The following is an 18,944-nucleotide window of genomic DNA, read 5'->3' as shown; positions in this document are numbered from 1 at the left end:
CATACGGTTTATCAGGGCTGTTCAGACACCCATTATCAATCCCAGGGAATGACATCATAGAGTTGACCAGGTTGCTGGAGTTTGGATTCTGGTTGCTGTTGACGACATAAAAACAAAACGTTTCAGGACAAACTTATAACAGAACGCAACATTATGTCTCGTCTAATACTTTCTTGTTAGCCTGGTCCCAGATCTGTTTGTGCTGTCTAGTTTGCCAAGTCCTATGATCATTGTCATTCCATGCTTTTGAAATTTGGCATGTCACTGACCATGACAGTTGGTTATACAGCACAAACAGATCTGGGACCAGGCTATACTTTCAAGGGATTTTGAGCAAATCCTTCAGAACAGTATTAGTAAATGATCCAATTAGGACAGTGGTTTGGAAGGTAATATGAGCCCAACATCAAAAAAGGCTAATTCAATCTCATTTAACCATGAACCAAGGACAGTGAGAGGGCACACAGTGTTTGATGTATTTCTACCTCAGCGTATCCTCTCCTTTCTATCTCTCTCCATCTCTCCTCTCCTCTCTACCTTCCCTCAGATCAAAGAACTGCTCTTCACAATCAAGACTTCGTCACTTCGACTCTCTCCTTCCTTCTCTCTATACTTTCATCTCACACCTCAGATCACATCATCATAATAATCTCTCTCTCAACATCCCACTCCCTCTATCTCTAAATCTCACTCGCTCTCTCTACCTCTCACTGCCTCCCCCCTCTACCATTTATCTGAGTCACCCTTCAAGAAACGTCTACTCTCTTATCCCAAAAAACTAACTTACAACTTGAAAATGAGAAAGATGGCACAGCAATAGACAAACAGTGACAGGACGGGACTGATCTGGGACTGTACAGTGCATTCTGAAAGTATTCAGACCCCTTCACTTGTTCCACATTTTGTTACGTTACAGACCTTTTCTAAAAATGAACGTATTTTTTATTCTCTCATCAATTTATAAACAATAACCCATAATGACAAAACTGGAGAAGATGGAGGAAATGTCACGACTTCCGTCGATGTTGGTCCCTCTCCCAGTTCGGGCGGTGTTCAGCGGTCGACGTCACCGTTCTTCTAGCCATCGTCGCTCCACCTTTCATTTTTCCAGTTGTTTTGTCTCGCTTTCCACACACCTGGTTAGTATCTCCTCATGATTACTATGTGTATTTAGCCCTCTGTTCCCTCCATGTCTGTGTGGGGTATTGTTTATTGTCTAGGTTGGCACGCTTCCGTCGGGTTGCGTCGGATTTTATTTGTACCTGTGATTTGTGGCAGCCGGTACTTTGTACTTGGTTGTTGTACTTTGTGCTGCCTCACTTGTTCTTTTGGCATTTGTTTCTGTTACGCGGTTGCGTTCTGTTCTTACTATTGCCTCAGTAAAGTGCTTCTTTGTTCACTCATCTCTGGTCTCCTGTGCCTCACTTCCATGCACCAGCTACACCCATTGCATGACAGGAAAAGAGGACACAGATTGGGCTTCTGAGAATCAACCGGCAAGCGAGTAAACTCCCACTGCCTTCCGTTCTACTTGCTAACATGCAATCATTGGAAAATGAAATTGATGACCTACAATTACGATTATCTTACCAACAGGACATTAAGAACTGCAATATCTTATGTTTCATGAGTTGTGGCTGAATGACGACATGGATAATATTTAGCTGCCGAGATTTTCCATGCACTGGCAGAATAGAGATGTTAAGTCTGGTAAGACAAGGGGTGGGGGTGTGTGTCTTTTTGTCAATAACAGCTAATATTAAAGAAGTCTCAATGTATTGCTCGCCTGAGGTAGAGTACCTTATGATCAGCTGGAGACCACTATCTACCAAGAGAGTTCTCATCCATATTATTCGTAGCCGTCTATTTACCACCACAGACCGATGCTGGCAATAAGACTGCACTCAACCAACTCTATAAGGCCATAAGCAAATAAGAAAATGCTCATCCAGAAGCGGCGTTCCTAGTCGCCAGGGAATTTAATGCAGTCAAACTTAAATCCATTTTAACAAGTTTTTACCAGCATGTCACATGTGCAACCAGGGGGAAAAAATCCTAGACCACCTTTACTCCACACACAGAGATGCAGAAAAAGCTCTCCTTGCCCTCCATTTGGCAAATCTGACCATAATTCTATCCTCCTGATTCCTGCTTACAGGCAAATGCTCAAGCTGGAAGTACCAGTGACTCGCTCAATACGGAAGTGGTAAGATGACTCGGATGCTACGCTACAGAATTGTTTAGCTACCACAGACTGGAATTCATCCAATGGCATTGAGGAGTATACCACCTCTGTCATCGGCTTCATCAATAAGTGCATCGATGACGTCGTCCCCACAGTGACTGTACATACATAAACCAACCAGAAACTATGAATTACAGGCAACATCCTCACTGAGCTAAAGGCTCCGGACGCTTATAAGAAATACCGCTATGCCCTCGGGCGAAACATCAAACAAGCAAAGGGTCAATACAGGATTAAGATTGAGTCCTACTACAAATCCGACGAGCTCTAATGCTCGGATGTGGCAGGGGTTGAAAACTATTACGGACTACAAAGGGAAACCCAGACGCGAGCTGCCCAGTGACACGAGCCTACCAGAAGAGCGAAGTGCCTTTTATGCTCGCTTTCGAGGCAAGCAACAATGAAGCATGCACGAGAGCACCAGCTGTATTGGATGACTGTGTGATGACGCTCTTGGTAGCCGATGTGATCAAGACTTTTAAACAAGTCAACATTCACAAAGCCGCGGGGCCAGATGGATTACCAGGACATGTACTCAAAACATGCGTGGACCAACTGGCAAGTGTCTTCACTGACATTTTCAACCTCTCCCTGATTGAGTCTGTAATACCTACTTTTTAAGTAGACTACCATGGTCGTGGTGCCCAACAAAACAAAGGTAACCTGTCTAAATGATTACCGCCCCATAGCACTCATGTCGGTAGCCATTAAGTGTTTTGAAAGGCTGGTCATGGCTCACATCAACAGCATCCTCCCGAATTCCCTAGACCTACTCCAATCTCAATCACACTCCACCCTGCCCTTTCCACCGCCTGGTATGGCAACTGCTCGGCATCTGACCGTAAGTCCGCTACAGAGGGTAGTGCCCAAGGCCCAGTACATCACTGGGGCCAAGCTTCCTGCCAGCCAGGACCTATATAGTAAGCGGTGTCAGAGGAAAGCCCATAAAATTGTCAGAGAATCCAGCTACCCTAGTCATAGACTGTTTTCTCTGCTACCGCACAGCAAGCGGTACTGGAGCACTAAGTCTAGATCCAAAAAGCTTCTTAACAGCTTCTACCTCCAGGCCATAAGATTGCTGAACAATTAATCAAATGGCCACCGGACTATTACATTGACCCCCCCCCATCTGTTTTGTACACTGCTGCTACTCACTGTTTATTATCTATGCATAGTCACTTCACCTCTACCTACATGTACAAATGACCTCAACTAACCTGTACCCCGGCACACTGACTCGGTAACGGTACGCCCTGTATATAACCTCATTATTGTTATGTTATTCTGTTACTTTTTATTCTTTTTTATTTTATTTTTTACTTTTGTTTATTTGGGAAATATTTTCTTTACTCTTCTTGAACTGCACAGTTGGCTAATAGCTTGTAAGTAAGCATTTCACGGTAAGGTCAAGACTTGTGACAAATAAATGTGCATGTGACAAATAAAGTTTGATTTGATTTTCAGGGCTCTCCAGAGATGTTAGATCGGGTTCAAGTCCAGGCTCTGGCTGGGCCACTCAAGGACATTCAAATCAAATCAAATATTTTTTGTCACATGCGCTGGATACAACATGTGTAGACTTTACCGTGAAATGCTTACTTACAAGCCCTTAACCAACAATGCATTTCAAGAAATAGAGTTAATAAAATATTTACTAAATAAACTAGTTTTTATAAGTTTTTAAAAGATCTATCAAAAGGTAATACTAGAAATGTACATAACAATCAAATCAAATTTTAACGAGGCTATATACAGGGGGTGCCGGTGCTGAGTCAATGTGCGGGGGTACAGGTTTGTCGAGGTAATTTGTAAAGTGACTATGCATAGATGATAAACAGCGAGAAGCAGCAGTGTAAAAACAAAGACTTGACCCGAAAAAAAATGTATGTAATCAATTTTCAAATAAGGCTGTAACGTAATAAAATGTGGAAAAGTGGAGGGGTCTGAATGCTTTCCGAATGCACTGTATATCAGATGTCTCAAAGAGTCCTGATCTAGGATCAGGTTCACCCAGTTCATTATGATCTATAATATAATAATAATATAATAATATATGCCATTTAGCAGACGCTTTTATCCAAAGCGACTTACAGTCATGTGTGCATACATTCTACGTATGGGTGGTCCCAGGGATCGAACCCACTACCCTGGCGTTACAAGCGCCATGCTCTACCAACTGAGCTACAGAAGGACCACATCTATATGTCACGACTTCTACTGAAGGTAAGTCCTCTCCCTGTTCGGGCGGCGCTCGACGTCACCAGTTTACTAGCCGCCACCGATCCCTTTTTCCTTCTCTGGTTGATTTGTCTGTGTTCCTTTTCACACCTGGTTTCATTCGCGTTTATTTCTGTGTGTATATAGGGCACCTGTTGCCTGCCTTAGTTTGTGTGGGATTAAGCTTGTGTGTATTTGTGCTCGATTATCTTTGATGTTTATTGTTTTCACTATTACCCACGTGTAGTTAAGTTTCGGAACTGAGTTTGTTCCTCCGTGAGTTTTCACGAGTTTCTGTATTGTTTTCACTATTTAGGCACGTGTATGTAAGTGTCGGAACTGTGGTTGTTCCTCCGTGAGTTTGGCTCAATGGATTTTCGTCTGTGCCATTTTTGTATTGGTGGACTATATATACACATTAAACATGCTTCTCAGAAATCCCTGCTCTCCTGCGCCTGACTCCTACACCTCTCACCGAGACACACCTTATCACACTATAACCTTAATCAGCACTTGATACATACTGCCCCTGATCTCCCATAATGCAGCAGTGCAGTGTGTCCTGTACCTGACCTGAAGAAGGAGGTCCGAGGTGGTAGAGGGTGAGTGTGTGTGTGTAAGTAAGTAATATGTGTCTATCAGTGTCTCTGACCTGAAGAAGGAGTACTGTGGTCCGAGGTGGTAGAGGGCAGGTGACAGCTCCATCTCTGGGAAGTGTTGCAGGTCGCTCTTGATGGAACCCAGACCCATGGCCAGGATGATGAACACGACAGGTAGAACCACCTGGGAGAAGAGACCCTTCCAGTCCCGTCTGGAGTGGTGAACCCTCTTCATCAACATAGCAGTCACCTGCTGCCAGGTCAGGGCCAGGCCGTGCACCGTAGACGAGCCCGTCAGACCTACATGACAACAAGGGTTGGTGTTATTATTAGTAGAATTAGCATCTGTACCAAGGCTTACAGTAGTAAGAGGCTGGTGTGATACTATTACCAGACCAGACTAGGGCCCAACGGGAAAGAGGCATCTAAAATAGCCCAGAGGACATGAAGAAATTGACAGAGTTTGTGGAGGCCTGCTATGCCATTAGGCACAATAACATCTAAGTAAATATGTTTTATTCCTAGGACCAGGACTTTTTCCTGACTTTTTATTTTTCATTAACTGAATGGGAATAACTGGCCTGTATCAAGGACCCAGAGTTCTTCCTTCTGGTAAGGTACCAGCTAGCTGGTCAGTCTAGTCTAGGACGTCAAAGAGCAGTGAAGTGGACGTGACTCACTGGCTTTGTCTCCGAAGATGGAGTTGTTCTGGAGGTCCTCTGGTAAGCTGTCTCTGGAGGCAGACAGGTCTGGCATGGATTCAGACACAGAATATGGCTTATCTTCTGCAGGCTCGGTGTCATCTTGGGTCAGCTGGAGGAACACCTGCACAGACCACAAAAAAACATAAACATGTCAATGGGTGTGAACTGTAATTGCATGTCATGTACATTATCTGAGTGTGTCTATCTCTCTATATGGAGTACACTGTATATGCATGAGTGCTGGTGTACTCTGTGAGTGTACACCACATTGATAAGCATCTGTGTATCTCTAACCTCCTCCAAGGTAGTGTCCGAGATGCCGTAGCAGCCCAGCTGTAGAAGGTCCAGGTTAGAGTCCAGGCTGGAGAGCAGGGAGCGGTAGGCCTCAGCATTGGAGGAGCTGAACGGGGGAAGGGAGTAGACCAGGTCTCCCATCTCAGCCTCCTTCAGACGAGCATCTGGCATGTAGGACTGGATGAACGTCTTGACCTCGACACCGTCAAACCTGGCCTGGGAGTCTGGGGCCTGGACCTAACAAGAGACCAGGGTGAGGAAGAAGAGGAGTGCTCATACAGTATGGCCTATATCAGGCCATTTTATTTACTATGTTTATTATGTTATTTGACAGGGACAATACACATCAATTAACATTTCTACACATTTTTTTATCTGTAGTCCCTGTGTTAGTTTTAAAACTTGATATAAGCATGTACAGTAGATGTCTTTTTTTTAATGTCTTATAATAAGGCTCATAAGTACCTTCTTGGTGAGTGTGAGGTTGTATCCCTGGGCCAGCTTATCTTTGAGGTAGAAGGGGGACCCGCAGCACTTGAGGCCTCCTCTCTCCAGGAAGGCTATACGGTCGCTCAACACCTCTGCCTCGTCCAGGTGATGGGTAGACAGGATGATTGTACGGTCTGAGAGAAGGTAAAGAGAGAGACACAAGGACACACACACACACAGGCACACACAGGCAAGGATGGAAGGACGCACACACACACACCCGGACATACAGATGAATGCATGCACACACACACACACAACAGGAAAAGAAAAGTACAAAGGAACACCAACATACAGATAGAGATACCCCACACCCAGAGACATGTGACAAACAACACAGAGACAAAAGGTATGAGCAATCCCATTCTGAACCTTTTCAGTTTTCCCTTCCCTCCCTGAGCAGCAACTGTCAGTCACATTGACTGAGACAAACCCAACCAAGTAGCAGGCATGTCTGTGTGTGTGTGTTAAATAGTAGATTCCACACCCACATGACGGATACCGGTCCCTCTGCTCCCCCACTACAGATGCTGTGGGATCTCTTTTTCTCCACAGCTACACACACACACACACACACACACACACACACACACACACACACACACACACACACACACACACACACACACACACACACACACACACACACACACACACACACACACACACACACACACACACACACACACACACACACACACTATACTGCTATGTGCACTTGGAGAAAATCTATTTCTGCTTCATTAACTGTAGAGAGAGAGAGAGAAGGCGGGGGGGGGGGGCATTTGGGCTGTGAGACTCACCCTTCTTGTGCTTGATGACAACGTCCCAGATGGCGCGTCGGGAGCAGGGGTCGACCCCGGTGGTGGGCTCGTCTAGGACCACCAGACGAGAGCCCCCGATAAAGGCGATGGAGATGGACAGTTTCCTCTTCATTCCTCCAGACAGTGTCCCCACTCTCTTGTGTCGGTGGGCATACATGCCTGTCTCCTCCAGGATTCTGGGAAAGATAGTAGAAGGAAAAGACGTGTTACTGTATGTGGGAAACGTCAATTTAACTCAGAGCGTTTCAGTCATATTTAGTCACTACAATCTAAAAACAAATCTATGTGCTAAAGCAGTTCATCTTACATGGTTAATATCATGTAATTTAGAGATTTCTGGGGCGGATATGGATGTGATCTTGGTTCAGATTGTACTTTAGGTTGACTTGCTGTTAGACACAACAGCAGTGCGGTAAGTGACTACTCACTTGCGGACTTGCGCCTTCAGGTCATTCTGTGACCAGTGTGGTGCCTTGATCTGTCCGTATAGTAGCAGGTGCTCCTTGGTGGTCAGATGGTCAAAGTGGACATCATACTGCATGCACACACCCAGCTCCTGGCGAACGTCATCAATGCTAGTCTCCATGTCCTTCCCATACACCTCAATGGTACCAGAGGAGGGGGCGAACAAACCGGTGAGCAGAGACCTGGAAACAGAGACAATAATACATCACATAAACTCATGTTTTTCAATAAAGACATTGTGAAAAAGCAATGAATAAATATATTCAGCAGGCCTAAATATTATTACAATGTGCCTAATAGATTATATCTGATTAAAGAGAAGTAGAGAACAGATAGATCATTGTCAGAACTCACATGGTTGTGGTCTTGCCAGCTCCATTGTGTCCCAGCAGTGCAGTGACTTGTCCCTCGTAGAATTTGACATTGAGGTTCTCTATGGCTGCTCTGTCCCCATAGGTCTTAGTCAGTCCATGGAGAGCCACGCCCACAGGAAGACCTGAGATCTCCTCTTGCATATGAGAGGGGAAGCCACCCTCAACTGAGAGAGAGAGAGAGAGAGAGAGAGAGAGAGAGAGAGAGAGAGAGAGAGAGAGAGAGAGAGAGAGAGAGAGAGAGAGAGAGAGAGAGAGAGAGAGAGAGAGAGAGAGAGAGAGAGAGAGATCAAAACATATTACGACACAGTCACATCTGTTAGCTGCAGCAAGCTGCTTTAGGAAGGCTGTTGTGTTGCAGTACTGTACCTTTGCTGTCCTTCTCATTGGGAAAGGCAGAGAGGTTATTCTTCATGATGTTGGAGAAGAGCAGTCCCCTGTTGACATTCTCAGGGCCCTTGCTGCAGCAGCAGAAGAGACCAGTCCAGAATGAGGGCATCACAGGGAAGTACCAGGGTTTTGCAATGCCATACTTTCCTGATGGGCACAAAGTATATGATCAAGAGACAAATCCATACATCATTTGCCATAGGGTTGGGGTCAATCCCATTTCAATTCAGTCAATTTAGGAAGTGAACTGACATGCCATGCAATTCCTCATTGCAGTGAGTTACATTGGCAATTGGAATTTCATTTCACTTCCTGAATTGACTGAATGGAAATGGAGCTGACCCCAACTGTTGAACAGTATTTGACTCCAGTCTAGTCTGGCTTGCTGTGTGTTTTTATTACATGACGCTGTGTTGTGTGATTACCTGGGAAGACTATGCGAATGTAGGCTCCAATGATGAAGTAGCAAACTGAGTCGATGAGGAGAAGCCAACATAGCCAGCCGAAGGATGACGTGTCACCGGCCATGGGTGAGATATATTGGTTGCTCCACTGGATCCCTAGAGGAAGTAGAAAGTAGGAACATAAAAAGGTTTCAGTTAATTTGTTAAATCGCACTCTCTCCTCGTGGCTAGTATAGAGGCTGCTTTCTCCTCATGAGTTTGTTTTTTTAAGCAACTTTGATGGCTTTGTGACACACACACAGACACACACACACCACACATTTACGAGCGTACGCATGCACACACGTACACACACAGACACACACGCAGACACATGCCGAGCACGCACACACACACACACAACACACACAGACAGCCATCTTCCCAGCATGTCGTACCTTCTCCCTGGCTCTCATAGCGAGTGATGTATTGACTGGCATAGCTGAAACAGGTGGGGGCAAACAAACTCTGAGGGAAACAAGAGGCACGGATAAGGCATAACACAGGGACATCAATAAAAGAAAATGTCTGTAACAACCCCTCTATCTCTCTCTGTTACTCTTCCTTCTCTTCGCTGTTTCTAGATTGTGATCTGTCTCTCTATCTCTCTTTTCTCCCTCTCCCTCAGCCCCTTCCCTCTCTTCCTCCCTCCCCCTCACCAGGGCGCTCTTGGTGGAGAACGATAGCGAACTCTCCAGTGACATCACTATGATGAATGGGAAGAAGCTGATGACGTAGATGAGGGCGCCGCTCAACCCAGCGATGTTTGTCTTGTCAAAGAATGAGCTCACCAGGAAACTGATGGCCAGGATGCTGTAGAATATAAGAGAGGAGAGGAGAATATTATGTCACATTTTTCAATAGAAATGGAAAAATGCCCATTCACATACAGACATACACACACACACCCAGGTTACCTTGCCACCCTGAGGTAGCCTACCTGAGTCCGTAGTCACTGAGGTAGAGGAAGAGCAGGAAGCCATCACTGTGGGGCAGGACGCGCCCAGCCTTCAGGATGATGGTGAGGGTGATTATGGTGATGATAAGGAAGCATGCACTCTCTATGAACCAGGCGAAGAAGTGACTGATGGGATTGACCCCCATCATCTTCATGTACTGTGGAGGTCAAAAGGGAGGGGTTAGGAAATCAAACAATCAGAACGCATGACTCAAATACAGTATTTAGAATTTAATGAATGATTAGAATAATTAATTAATACATTTTAATGTCTTACCACCCTTGTGATTTGCAAAATATGTGTTTGTTTGAAAGAGACATCTACAGGAAATGACATAATTGCCAGGGGAGATGGTTGGCGGCTACTATACCTCATGAAGTCTGAGCTCTCTCTCATGAACCAGCTTCTTCACAAAGTTGGCGATGAACAGAACCCAGGCAATCATCAAGACCAGAGGGAATGCAAATGCAATGCTGTTCAGGTACCTTAGGAAGAGACATAACAGCTATCAATCATTCAATCAATCAATGTCACAGCCTAGCTACCAGCACTGGGACTAAGAAAGAAAAACAACATTTGCACTCACTTGCTAAAAATATGGATTGCAGTCATGCATACACACAATCACTCTCAGATGAACACATCGTGATGAGCATGTATATAACACACACACAAACAAAAACAGTTCCCTAGAAAAAACAATAACAACGACAATGTCCTAACCTCATGTAATTCACTCAAAGCTTTTTTTCCATAATCAGAGAGGGTATACCCTGATACATGGACCTTGTCAATGTTTATAATAATACAAGTAATATTTCAAAGTGATCGTATCGGGAATAATGTGTTGTTCCCTAATAAATCAATGCACCAGAGTTGCAGGGATCACCATGTCTGCGTCCCAAATGGCACCCTATTTCCTTTATAGCACATTATTTTTTAACCAGGGCCCATAGGCCCATTGAGTCAAAAATAGTGCACTATATAGGGAATAGGGTGCCATTTGGGGCACAACTTATATCTCACACATGAATGGGAGGCAGCCAGGCAGGGAGAGCAGCTATGCTGCGTTTGCGAGATGAGATATCCATGTTGGCTTCAGAAGCACTCTCAGTAAGATGTAAACATAGACATTATGCTCAGCCATGATTTATGGCAAAGTGTGTACTGTATTGATGCAGGGGACATAGCTAGTAGTTTATGTGTAACTGATCGGAGGCTAGATGAGAGATGAGGGCGTTTTTTATTGTGGGTCTGTTCATCAACAGGAGGGGAGATATTGCGTGTGTGTGCATGTGCATGCCTGAGTGTGTGTGTGTGTGTGTGTGTGTGTGTGTGTGTGTGTGTGTGTGTGTGTGTGTGTGTGTGTGTGTGTGTGTGTGTGTGTGTGTGTGTGTGTGTGTGTGTGTGTGTGTGTGTGTGTGTGTGTGTGTGTGTGTGTGTGTGTGTGTGTGTGTGGTGTGTGTGCGCGCCTGCATTCACGTGTGCATGTTGGGCCTACTCACTCGTCCTTGAGGAAGCAGGGGTAAGGGAAGGCCTGTAACTGGACAGCTGGCTCAGTGACCTGCTGTCCTGTCTGGGTCTCTGAGAGATGATGAGATAGACAGTAAAACATCACATCACATAATACATCATCACATAACACAGAACAGTGTTGTTTTCTTCTTTTCTTAACAGCACTGATTTAGCTGACAGCTGCTTTTTGCAGGAATGTTTTCACTATGACTATGATATGGGTTGTGTCTTACCTACCTTACCTACCCTTTGGAACCCTTAGAAAAAAAGGTTCCAAAAGGGTTCTTTGGCTGTCCCCATAGGACTCTTTTTAGTTCCAGATAGAACCATTTTTGGTTCCAAGTAGAACCCTTTTGAGTTCCTCGTAAAACCTTCTGTGGAAAGGGTTCTACAGTACATGGAACTCAAAAGGGTTCTATCTGGAACCAAAACGGTTCAATCTAGAACCAAAAAGCATTCTTCAAAGGGTTCTCCTATGGGGACAGCTGAAGAATCCTTTTAGGTTCTAGATAGCACCATTTAAAAAAAGGTTTACCTTGGGTAAAAGCACTGACTGTACTGTAAGTCACTCTGGATAAGAGCATCTGCTAAATCCCCAAAATGTAAATGTAAACATATCATCAACAACATAACGTTACCTATGATGGCCCTGTCGATGCTCTCCTGCAGGTACACAAAGCCTCGGTTGTAGCGCTGGGTCTTCAATGAGGAGATGTAGGGGTCCTTCACCCAGAAAGGGTTGCGGGAGCGGTCGGTCCGCATGGCGTTCTCGATGGACATGCGGATGGTGTAGTCCACCTTGGGAGGCAGCGCGGAGGAGGAGGAGCGTGAGGCGTCTCTCCGCTTCCTGTGTGAGTCGTCATCATCCTTGGGCAGCTTGAAGATGATACCTGCAGAAAGAGAAACAGGAACAGATCACAAACTGCTATTTTATTTGATTTTTGACTACTTGAATATTATATTAAGTAACTGTATTGTTACAGAGAAATGATTTAATATAGGAATCAAGACGGCTGTAGGGCAAAATGTTAAAACACAAGGCATTTATTTTGAAATATAAAGGATAGACTAACTGGCGTAGAGGTCTCTGGTCTGGGTGAGGTGTTCAGCCACGGTGTTGAGGTCGTCAGTAGAGTTGATGCCGTGGAAGCGGTCAAAGTTAATACAGGAGGACAGGTTCATCATCAGGTTGGACAGAGTGGTGATCTGGGTCACAATGTCCTTGTTTTTCTCCAGGAGGGTCGCTGTGCTAGCTAGGGGGAGAACACGGGTCTATTAGATATAATAGAAATACAAATAGAAAGATAAAGAAGATCTATAGCTAATAAAGTGGATACATATCTTAAGACAGATTAAGATATTTAAGTAGTGAGAAGTGGTCAGAGGGTCAGGGGGTCAGGAGGGAAGATGTATATTAAATACAAAGATAATATAAAAGTAAAGAAAAAAAGATGCACATTATAAAGAATGTATGAATGAATGAAAACATGTATTGCTCCGAAGGGAACTTGAATGTAGAAGATATGTTAAGACACATTTTATTGGAATGTCTTAATTGAAGGCCTTGATATGTTTTATATTTTACATAGAGATAACTAGAGAAGAAGGGATAAGGGTTGTCTTGTATGTACCCATTTTCCAAAGTAAGACCTTCAAATACAAAACTCACAGAAGTTCTTGAGAGTATCCTTCATCTTGCTCACATCAATGTCTGTCTGCATCTCAATGAAATTCTGAACAAAGGAATTGCCAAGGGAATTCTAGGAGGGAGAAAGAAGTGGAGTAAAATAACATCAATATACAGTTGCTGAAACTTTCAGTTTCTGAAAAAACGTTCTAGTACTTTCCTCTACTTTCCTAGATAGATGGAATGTTCACCCTATTTGCTAGAGAGTGCACTACTTTTGAGCAGAACAGTATAGAGAATAGGGTGCCATTTGGGACACCGCCATGGATTCCAGAAAAAAAGCAGATAGTAGCTTATATAAACCCATTGTAGCTTTGAGAATAGCTGGTTCATACCTGGAGCATTGGCAGGGTTTGATTCAGTATCTTGGCTGAGTCCATAATGTAGGAAGAGGACTGGAGCCAATCCTGGGAGTACATCTTCAGGTTGGCAAACTGCTGCAACGTGGCATTGGACTGGAAGACAATACATACAGATGGTGATACAGTGTGTAGTGTAGTGTGAGTGTGTGCACATGTGTGTGTGTGTGTGTGTGTGTGCCAGTGCACATGTTTGTGTGTATTCATGGTTGTGTGTGTTTGTACCTTTTCTATGATGGCCCTAGTGAGTGGTGTGTCTGGGCTGTACAGGACCTGTCCCAGCAGCATGGGCTTGAGGAAGGCCCAGGCTATGGCTCCCCCAGTGGTGTTCACCATGTCCAGGTAGAAGTTCATGCAGAAAGGAGCTGGCCAGGGGAAGAGAAGGTGCAGGTTATAAGATGTGTCAGTCCTGCATTCTTATAGGAAAATGTCACAATTTTCAACCTCATATTAAATCATACTTAATAATAAAAAAATAAATATTCATAATCTTGTTGTAATGATGTAATTTCAATTAGCTTTGAACACTGGGTCTATGCTTAAACCAAATGAGCAATGTGTGCTTATGTATGTAACGGCTAGAGCAGCCTATTTTATTTATTCTTTATTTAACTCGGCAAGTCAGTTAAGAAAAAATTATTATTTACAATGACGGCCTAGGATCAGTGGGTTAACTGCCTTGTTCAGGGGCAGAAGGACAGATTTCTATCTTGTCAGCTCGGGGATTTGATCTAGCAACCTTTCGATTACTGGCCCAACACTCTAACCATGAGGCTACCTGCCACCCCAGGTAGCATAAAAGCCTACAACTTATAATTCTCTAATAAATTATATCAATCAACAAATCAATCAACTAATCAACCATCTGCAAAGTGGGTTCCATACTGGCATTGCGAGGGATCTTGAACTTGTTGACCAGCTCCTCAATCCTGTGCTCCTGCTGTGTGGAGGGGTCTGTCTCAGTCATGATGGGCAGCTTGGAAATGCCAAACAGAGACATGATGCCATGGTTACACATGGCTCTGGACACAGTGGTGAATGTAGCTCTGCTGGACATTGTTCTGGTTTTACCATGCACCATCTGGGGGTGGGAAAAGAAGAGAGTTAGGAGGGGTGAATGTGAGAGAGAGAGAGAGAGAGAGAGAGAGAGAGAGAGAGAGAGAGAGAGAGAGAGAGAGAGAGAGAGAGAGAGAGAGACCCACAGCCAGACAGACCTGCAGCCAGAACACAGACTGATAGCAGCAATCCTCTCAGACACAGCCATTCACTACTATCTCAGTATGAGTAGAGCTCTATATCACACTCAGCCATTCACTACTATCTCAGTATGAGTAGAGCTCTATATCAGACTCAGCCATTCACTACTATCTCAGTATGAGTAGACCTCTATATCAGACTCAGCCATTCACTACTATCTCAGTATGAGTAGAGCTCTATATCAGACTCAGCCATTCACTACTATCTCAGTATGAGTAGAGCTCTATATCACACTCAGCCATTCACTACTATCTCAGTATGAGTAGAGCTCTATATCAGACTCAGCCATTCACTACTATCTCAGTATGAGTAGAGCTCTATATCAGACTCAGCCATTCACTACTATCTCAGTATGAGTAGAGCTCTATATCACACTCAGCCATTCACTACTATCTCAGTATGAGTAGAGCTCTATATCAGACTCAGCCATTCACTACTATCTCAGTATGAGTAGACCTCTATATCAGACTCAGCCATTCACTACTATCTCAGTATGAGTAGAGCTCTATATCACACTCAGCCATTCACTACTATCTCAGTATGAGTAGACCTCTATATCAGACTCAGCCATTCACTACTATCTCAGTATGAGTAGACCTCTATATCAGACTCAGCCATTCACTACTATCTCAGTATGAGTAGACCTCTATATCAGACTCAGCCATTCACTACTATCTCAGTATGAGTAGAGCTCTATATCAGACTCAGCCATTCACTACTATCTCAGTATGAGTAGACCTCTATATCAGACTCAGCCATTCACTACTATCTCAGTATGAGTAGAGCTCTATATCAGACTCAGCCATTCACTACTATCTCAGTATGAGTAGACCTCTATATCAGACTCAGCCATTCACTACTATCTCAGTATGAGTAGAGCTCTATATCACACTCAGCCATTCACTACTATCTCAGTATGAGTAGAGCTCTATATCACACTCAGCCATTCACTACTATCTCAGTATGAGTAGAGCTCTATATCAGACTCAGCCATTCACTACTATCTCAGTATGAGTAGACCTCTATATCAGACTCAGCCATTCACTACTATCTCAGTATGAGTAGAGCTCTATATCACACTCAGCCATTCACTACTATCTCAGTATGAGTAGAGCTCTATATCAGACTCAGCCATTCACTACTATCTCAGTATGAGTAGAGCTCTATGTAATACTCCATAGTCTCCATAAAGAAACACAATACTACTGTTCTATCTTATTCTGTGTTTGTCTCAGTATGAGCAGAAGGAGAGAAAGAAACAGGAAGACAGAGACAGGTAGACAGACTGCTAGCTACAATCCTCCCAGATTGTCGCAGCATCATGCTTCAATACTCACACTGCGGAACTCTGGGTCAGAGACCAGGTTGAGGTCTCGTATGGAGAACATGTAGTCCTGAAGGTGGGCGATGGCAGGAAGCAGCTTGCCCATCATGTCCGTCAGGAACTTGACTATCTGCAGCATGAACCCCACTATGCTCTGCATCTCACTGGACAGCATCAGCTGTGGAGAGACATATGGAGGGACATTAGTATCACACATTAGACAGCAGAAACCTCTGTCATTAGGACTAGGCTGTAGACAGCTGAACCCTCTGTCATTAGGACTAGGCTGTAGACAGCTGAACCCTCTGTCATTAGGACTAGGCTGTCGACAGCTGAACCCTCTGTCATTAGGACTAGGCTGTAGACAGCTGAACCCTCTGTCATTAGGACTAGGCTGTAGACAGCTGAACCCTCTGTCATTAGGACTAGGCTGTAGACAGCTGAACCCTCTGTCATTAGGACTAGGCTGTAGACAGCTGAACCCTCTGTCATTAGGACTAGGCTGTCGACAGCGGAACCCTCTGTCATTAGGACTAGGCTGTAGACAGCTGAACCCTCTGTCATTAGGACTAGGCTGTAGACAGCTGAACCCTCTGTCATTAGGACTAGGCTGTAGACAGCTGAACCCTCTGTCATTAGAGCTAGGCTGTAGGACAGCTGAAGCTGAACCCTCTGTCATTAGGACTAGGCTGTAGACAGCTGAACCCTCTGTCATTAGGACCCTCTGTAGGCTGTAGACAGCTGAACCCTCTGTCATTAGGACTAGGCTGTAGACAGCTGAACCCTCTGTCATTAGGACTAGGAACCCTCTGTCATTAGGACTAGGCTGTCGACAGCTGAAACCTCTGTCATTAGGACTAGGCTGTAGACAGCGGAACCCTCTGTCATCAGGACTAGGCTGTAGACAGCTGAACCCTCTGTCATTAGGACTAGGCTGTAGACAGCTGAACCCTCTGTCATTAGGACTAGGCTGTAGACAGCGGAACCCTCTGTCATTAGGACTAGGCTGTAGACAGCTGAACCCTCTGTCATTAGGACTAGGCTGTAGACAGCGGAACCCTCTGTCATTAGGACTAGGCTGTAGACAGCTGAACCCTCTGTCATTAGGACTAGGCTGTCATTAGACAGCTGAACCTCTGTCATTAGGACTAGGCTGTAGACAGCTGAACCCTCTGTCATTAGGACTAGGCTGTAGACAGCTGAACCCTCTGTCATTAGGACTAGGCTGTAGACAGCTGAACCCTCTGTCATTAGGACTAGGCTGTAGACAGCTGAACCCTCTGTCATTAGGACTAGGCTGTAGACAGCTGAACCCTCTGTCATTAGGAACCTCTGTCATTAGGACTAGGCTGTCGACAGCTGAACCCTCTGTCATTAGGACTAGGCTGTAGACAGCTGAACCCTCTGTCATTAGGACTAGGCTGTAGACAGCTGAACCCTCTGTCATTAGGACTAGGCTGTAGACAGCTGAACCCTGTCAAAACTGTGAAGGACCTCGGCGTTACTCTGGACCCTGATCTCTCTTTTGAAGAACATATCAAGACCATTTCGAGGACAGCTTTTTTCCATCTACGTAACATTGCAAAAATCAGAAACTTTCTGTCCAAAAATGATGCAGAAAAATTAATCCATGCTTTTGTCACTTCTAGGTTAGACTACTGCAATGCTCTATTTTCCGGCTACCCGGATAAAGCACTAAATAAACTTCAGTTAGTGCTAAATACGGCTGCTAGAATCCTGACTAGAACCAAAAAATTTGATCATATTACTCCAGTGCTAGCCTCTCTACACTGGCTTCCTGTCAAAGCAAGGGCTGATTTCAAGGTTTTACTGCTAACCTACAAAGCATTACATGGGCTTGCTCCTACCTACCTCTCTGATTTGGTCCTGGTACATACCTACGTACGCTACAAGAGCAGGCCTCCTAATTGTCCCTAGAATTTCTAAGCAAACAGCTGGAGGCAGGGCTTTCTCCTATAGAGCTCCATTTTTATGGAACGGTCTGCCTACCCATGTCAGAGACGCAAACTCGGTCTCAACCTTTTTTTCCGGTTCCGGTTGGAGCGAGTGGTCGCAACTGCACGTCGCTCCAACGGGTAGTATAACTTTTTCATTATATTTCATTATATCACAACGGTTTGATTTGTCTTATCTTAGCAATTTCTTCTCAGCTAGCTACATAGCCGCTTTGTATCAAAGATAATTGCGTAATTATCGTATTTCGCAGTCCTAACGTAGTCTTCACTAGCCAGCTAGCTAACGTCCACTGATTAGCTGCACTGAGAAACTATTACACTCAACTGAACGACTTGATTAGTTTAGTGTTAGCTACCTACATAGCTGTCTTTGCTGTCTTCGTATCATCGTATCATCGTATCCAAGATAATTGTGTTGTTTAGGTTTAGAGTGTGTAGTCTTAGAGTGATTATCTTAATTTACCGAGGTTAGCTAGCCAGCTATTTGTCGTCCTTAACGTAGGTGACTCTGCTAGCTAGCCAACTCTGCTAGCTAGCCAACAGCTAGCCAATGCTAGCCAATGCTAGCCAACGTCTTCTGTATAGAACTCAACTACCCGGTCGCATTCACAGGTTGTATCACATTTTCACTTAATTTCATTACAGTACAACGGTTTGATTTGTTTGATCGTAGCTAGCTACTTAGCTAGCTACATAGCCCTTTGTATCTAGTCTAGAGCGTTTTTCTAGGTTCGCTAGCCATCTATTGTCGTTCTTTAACGCAACGTAACGTAAACAACACTGCTAGCTAGCCTGCTAGCCCCGAATAGCAACACTGCAGAAACTA

General features: G+C 44.5%; 1 protein-coding gene across 2 annotated transcripts in view; it reads right to left on the bottom strand.

Moving 5' to 3' along the window:
* The window catches only part of abca12 (ATP-binding cassette, sub-family A (ABC1), member 12), a 96,614-nt gene that overhangs the window by 23,414 nt on the left and 54,256 nt on the right, over positions 1–18,944 (bottom strand). For both annotated transcript variants that reach the window (XM_046363291.1, XM_046363293.1), the window contains exons 43-64: positions 16,156–16,320; positions 14,447–14,642; positions 13,787–13,926; positions 13,538–13,657; positions 13,185–13,275; positions 12,589–12,768; positions 12,154–12,405; positions 11,506–11,584; positions 10,371–10,485; positions 9,982–10,157; positions 9,701–9,854; positions 9,440–9,509; positions 9,024–9,158; positions 8,578–8,745; positions 8,192–8,375; positions 7,801–8,019; positions 7,352–7,548; positions 6,525–6,682; positions 6,060–6,296; positions 5,742–5,886; positions 5,115–5,361; positions 6–95 (exon numbers count right to left, since the gene is read on the bottom strand). In XM_046363291.1, the coding sequence (XP_046219247.1) occupies positions 6–95; positions 5,115–5,361; positions 5,742–5,886; positions 6,060–6,296; positions 6,525–6,682; positions 7,352–7,548; positions 7,801–8,019; positions 8,192–8,375; positions 8,578–8,745; positions 9,024–9,158; positions 9,440–9,509; positions 9,701–9,854; positions 9,982–10,157; positions 10,371–10,485; positions 11,506–11,584; positions 12,154–12,405; positions 12,589–12,768; positions 13,185–13,275; positions 13,538–13,657; positions 13,787–13,926; positions 14,447–14,642; positions 16,156–16,320 (3,518 nt within the window). The remainder of the gene's footprint in view (positions 1–5; positions 96–5,114; positions 5,362–5,741; positions 5,887–6,059; positions 6,297–6,524; positions 6,683–7,351; positions 7,549–7,800; positions 8,020–8,191; positions 8,376–8,577; positions 8,746–9,023; positions 9,159–9,439; positions 9,510–9,700; positions 9,855–9,981; positions 10,158–10,370; positions 10,486–11,505; positions 11,585–12,153; positions 12,406–12,588; positions 12,769–13,184; positions 13,276–13,537; positions 13,658–13,786; positions 13,927–14,446; positions 14,643–16,155; positions 16,321–18,944) is intronic.

The sequence above is a fragment of the Oncorhynchus gorbuscha genome, linkage group LG09 (assembly GCF_021184085.1).
Source record: "Oncorhynchus gorbuscha isolate QuinsamMale2020 ecotype Even-year linkage group LG09, OgorEven_v1.0, whole genome shotgun sequence".
Classification (NCBI taxonomy): Eukaryota; Metazoa; Chordata; class Actinopteri; order Salmoniformes; family Salmonidae; genus Oncorhynchus; species Oncorhynchus gorbuscha.
Note: the sequence above shows the minus strand (reverse complement) of the source record. Positions and strands in the feature narration are given on the sequence as shown.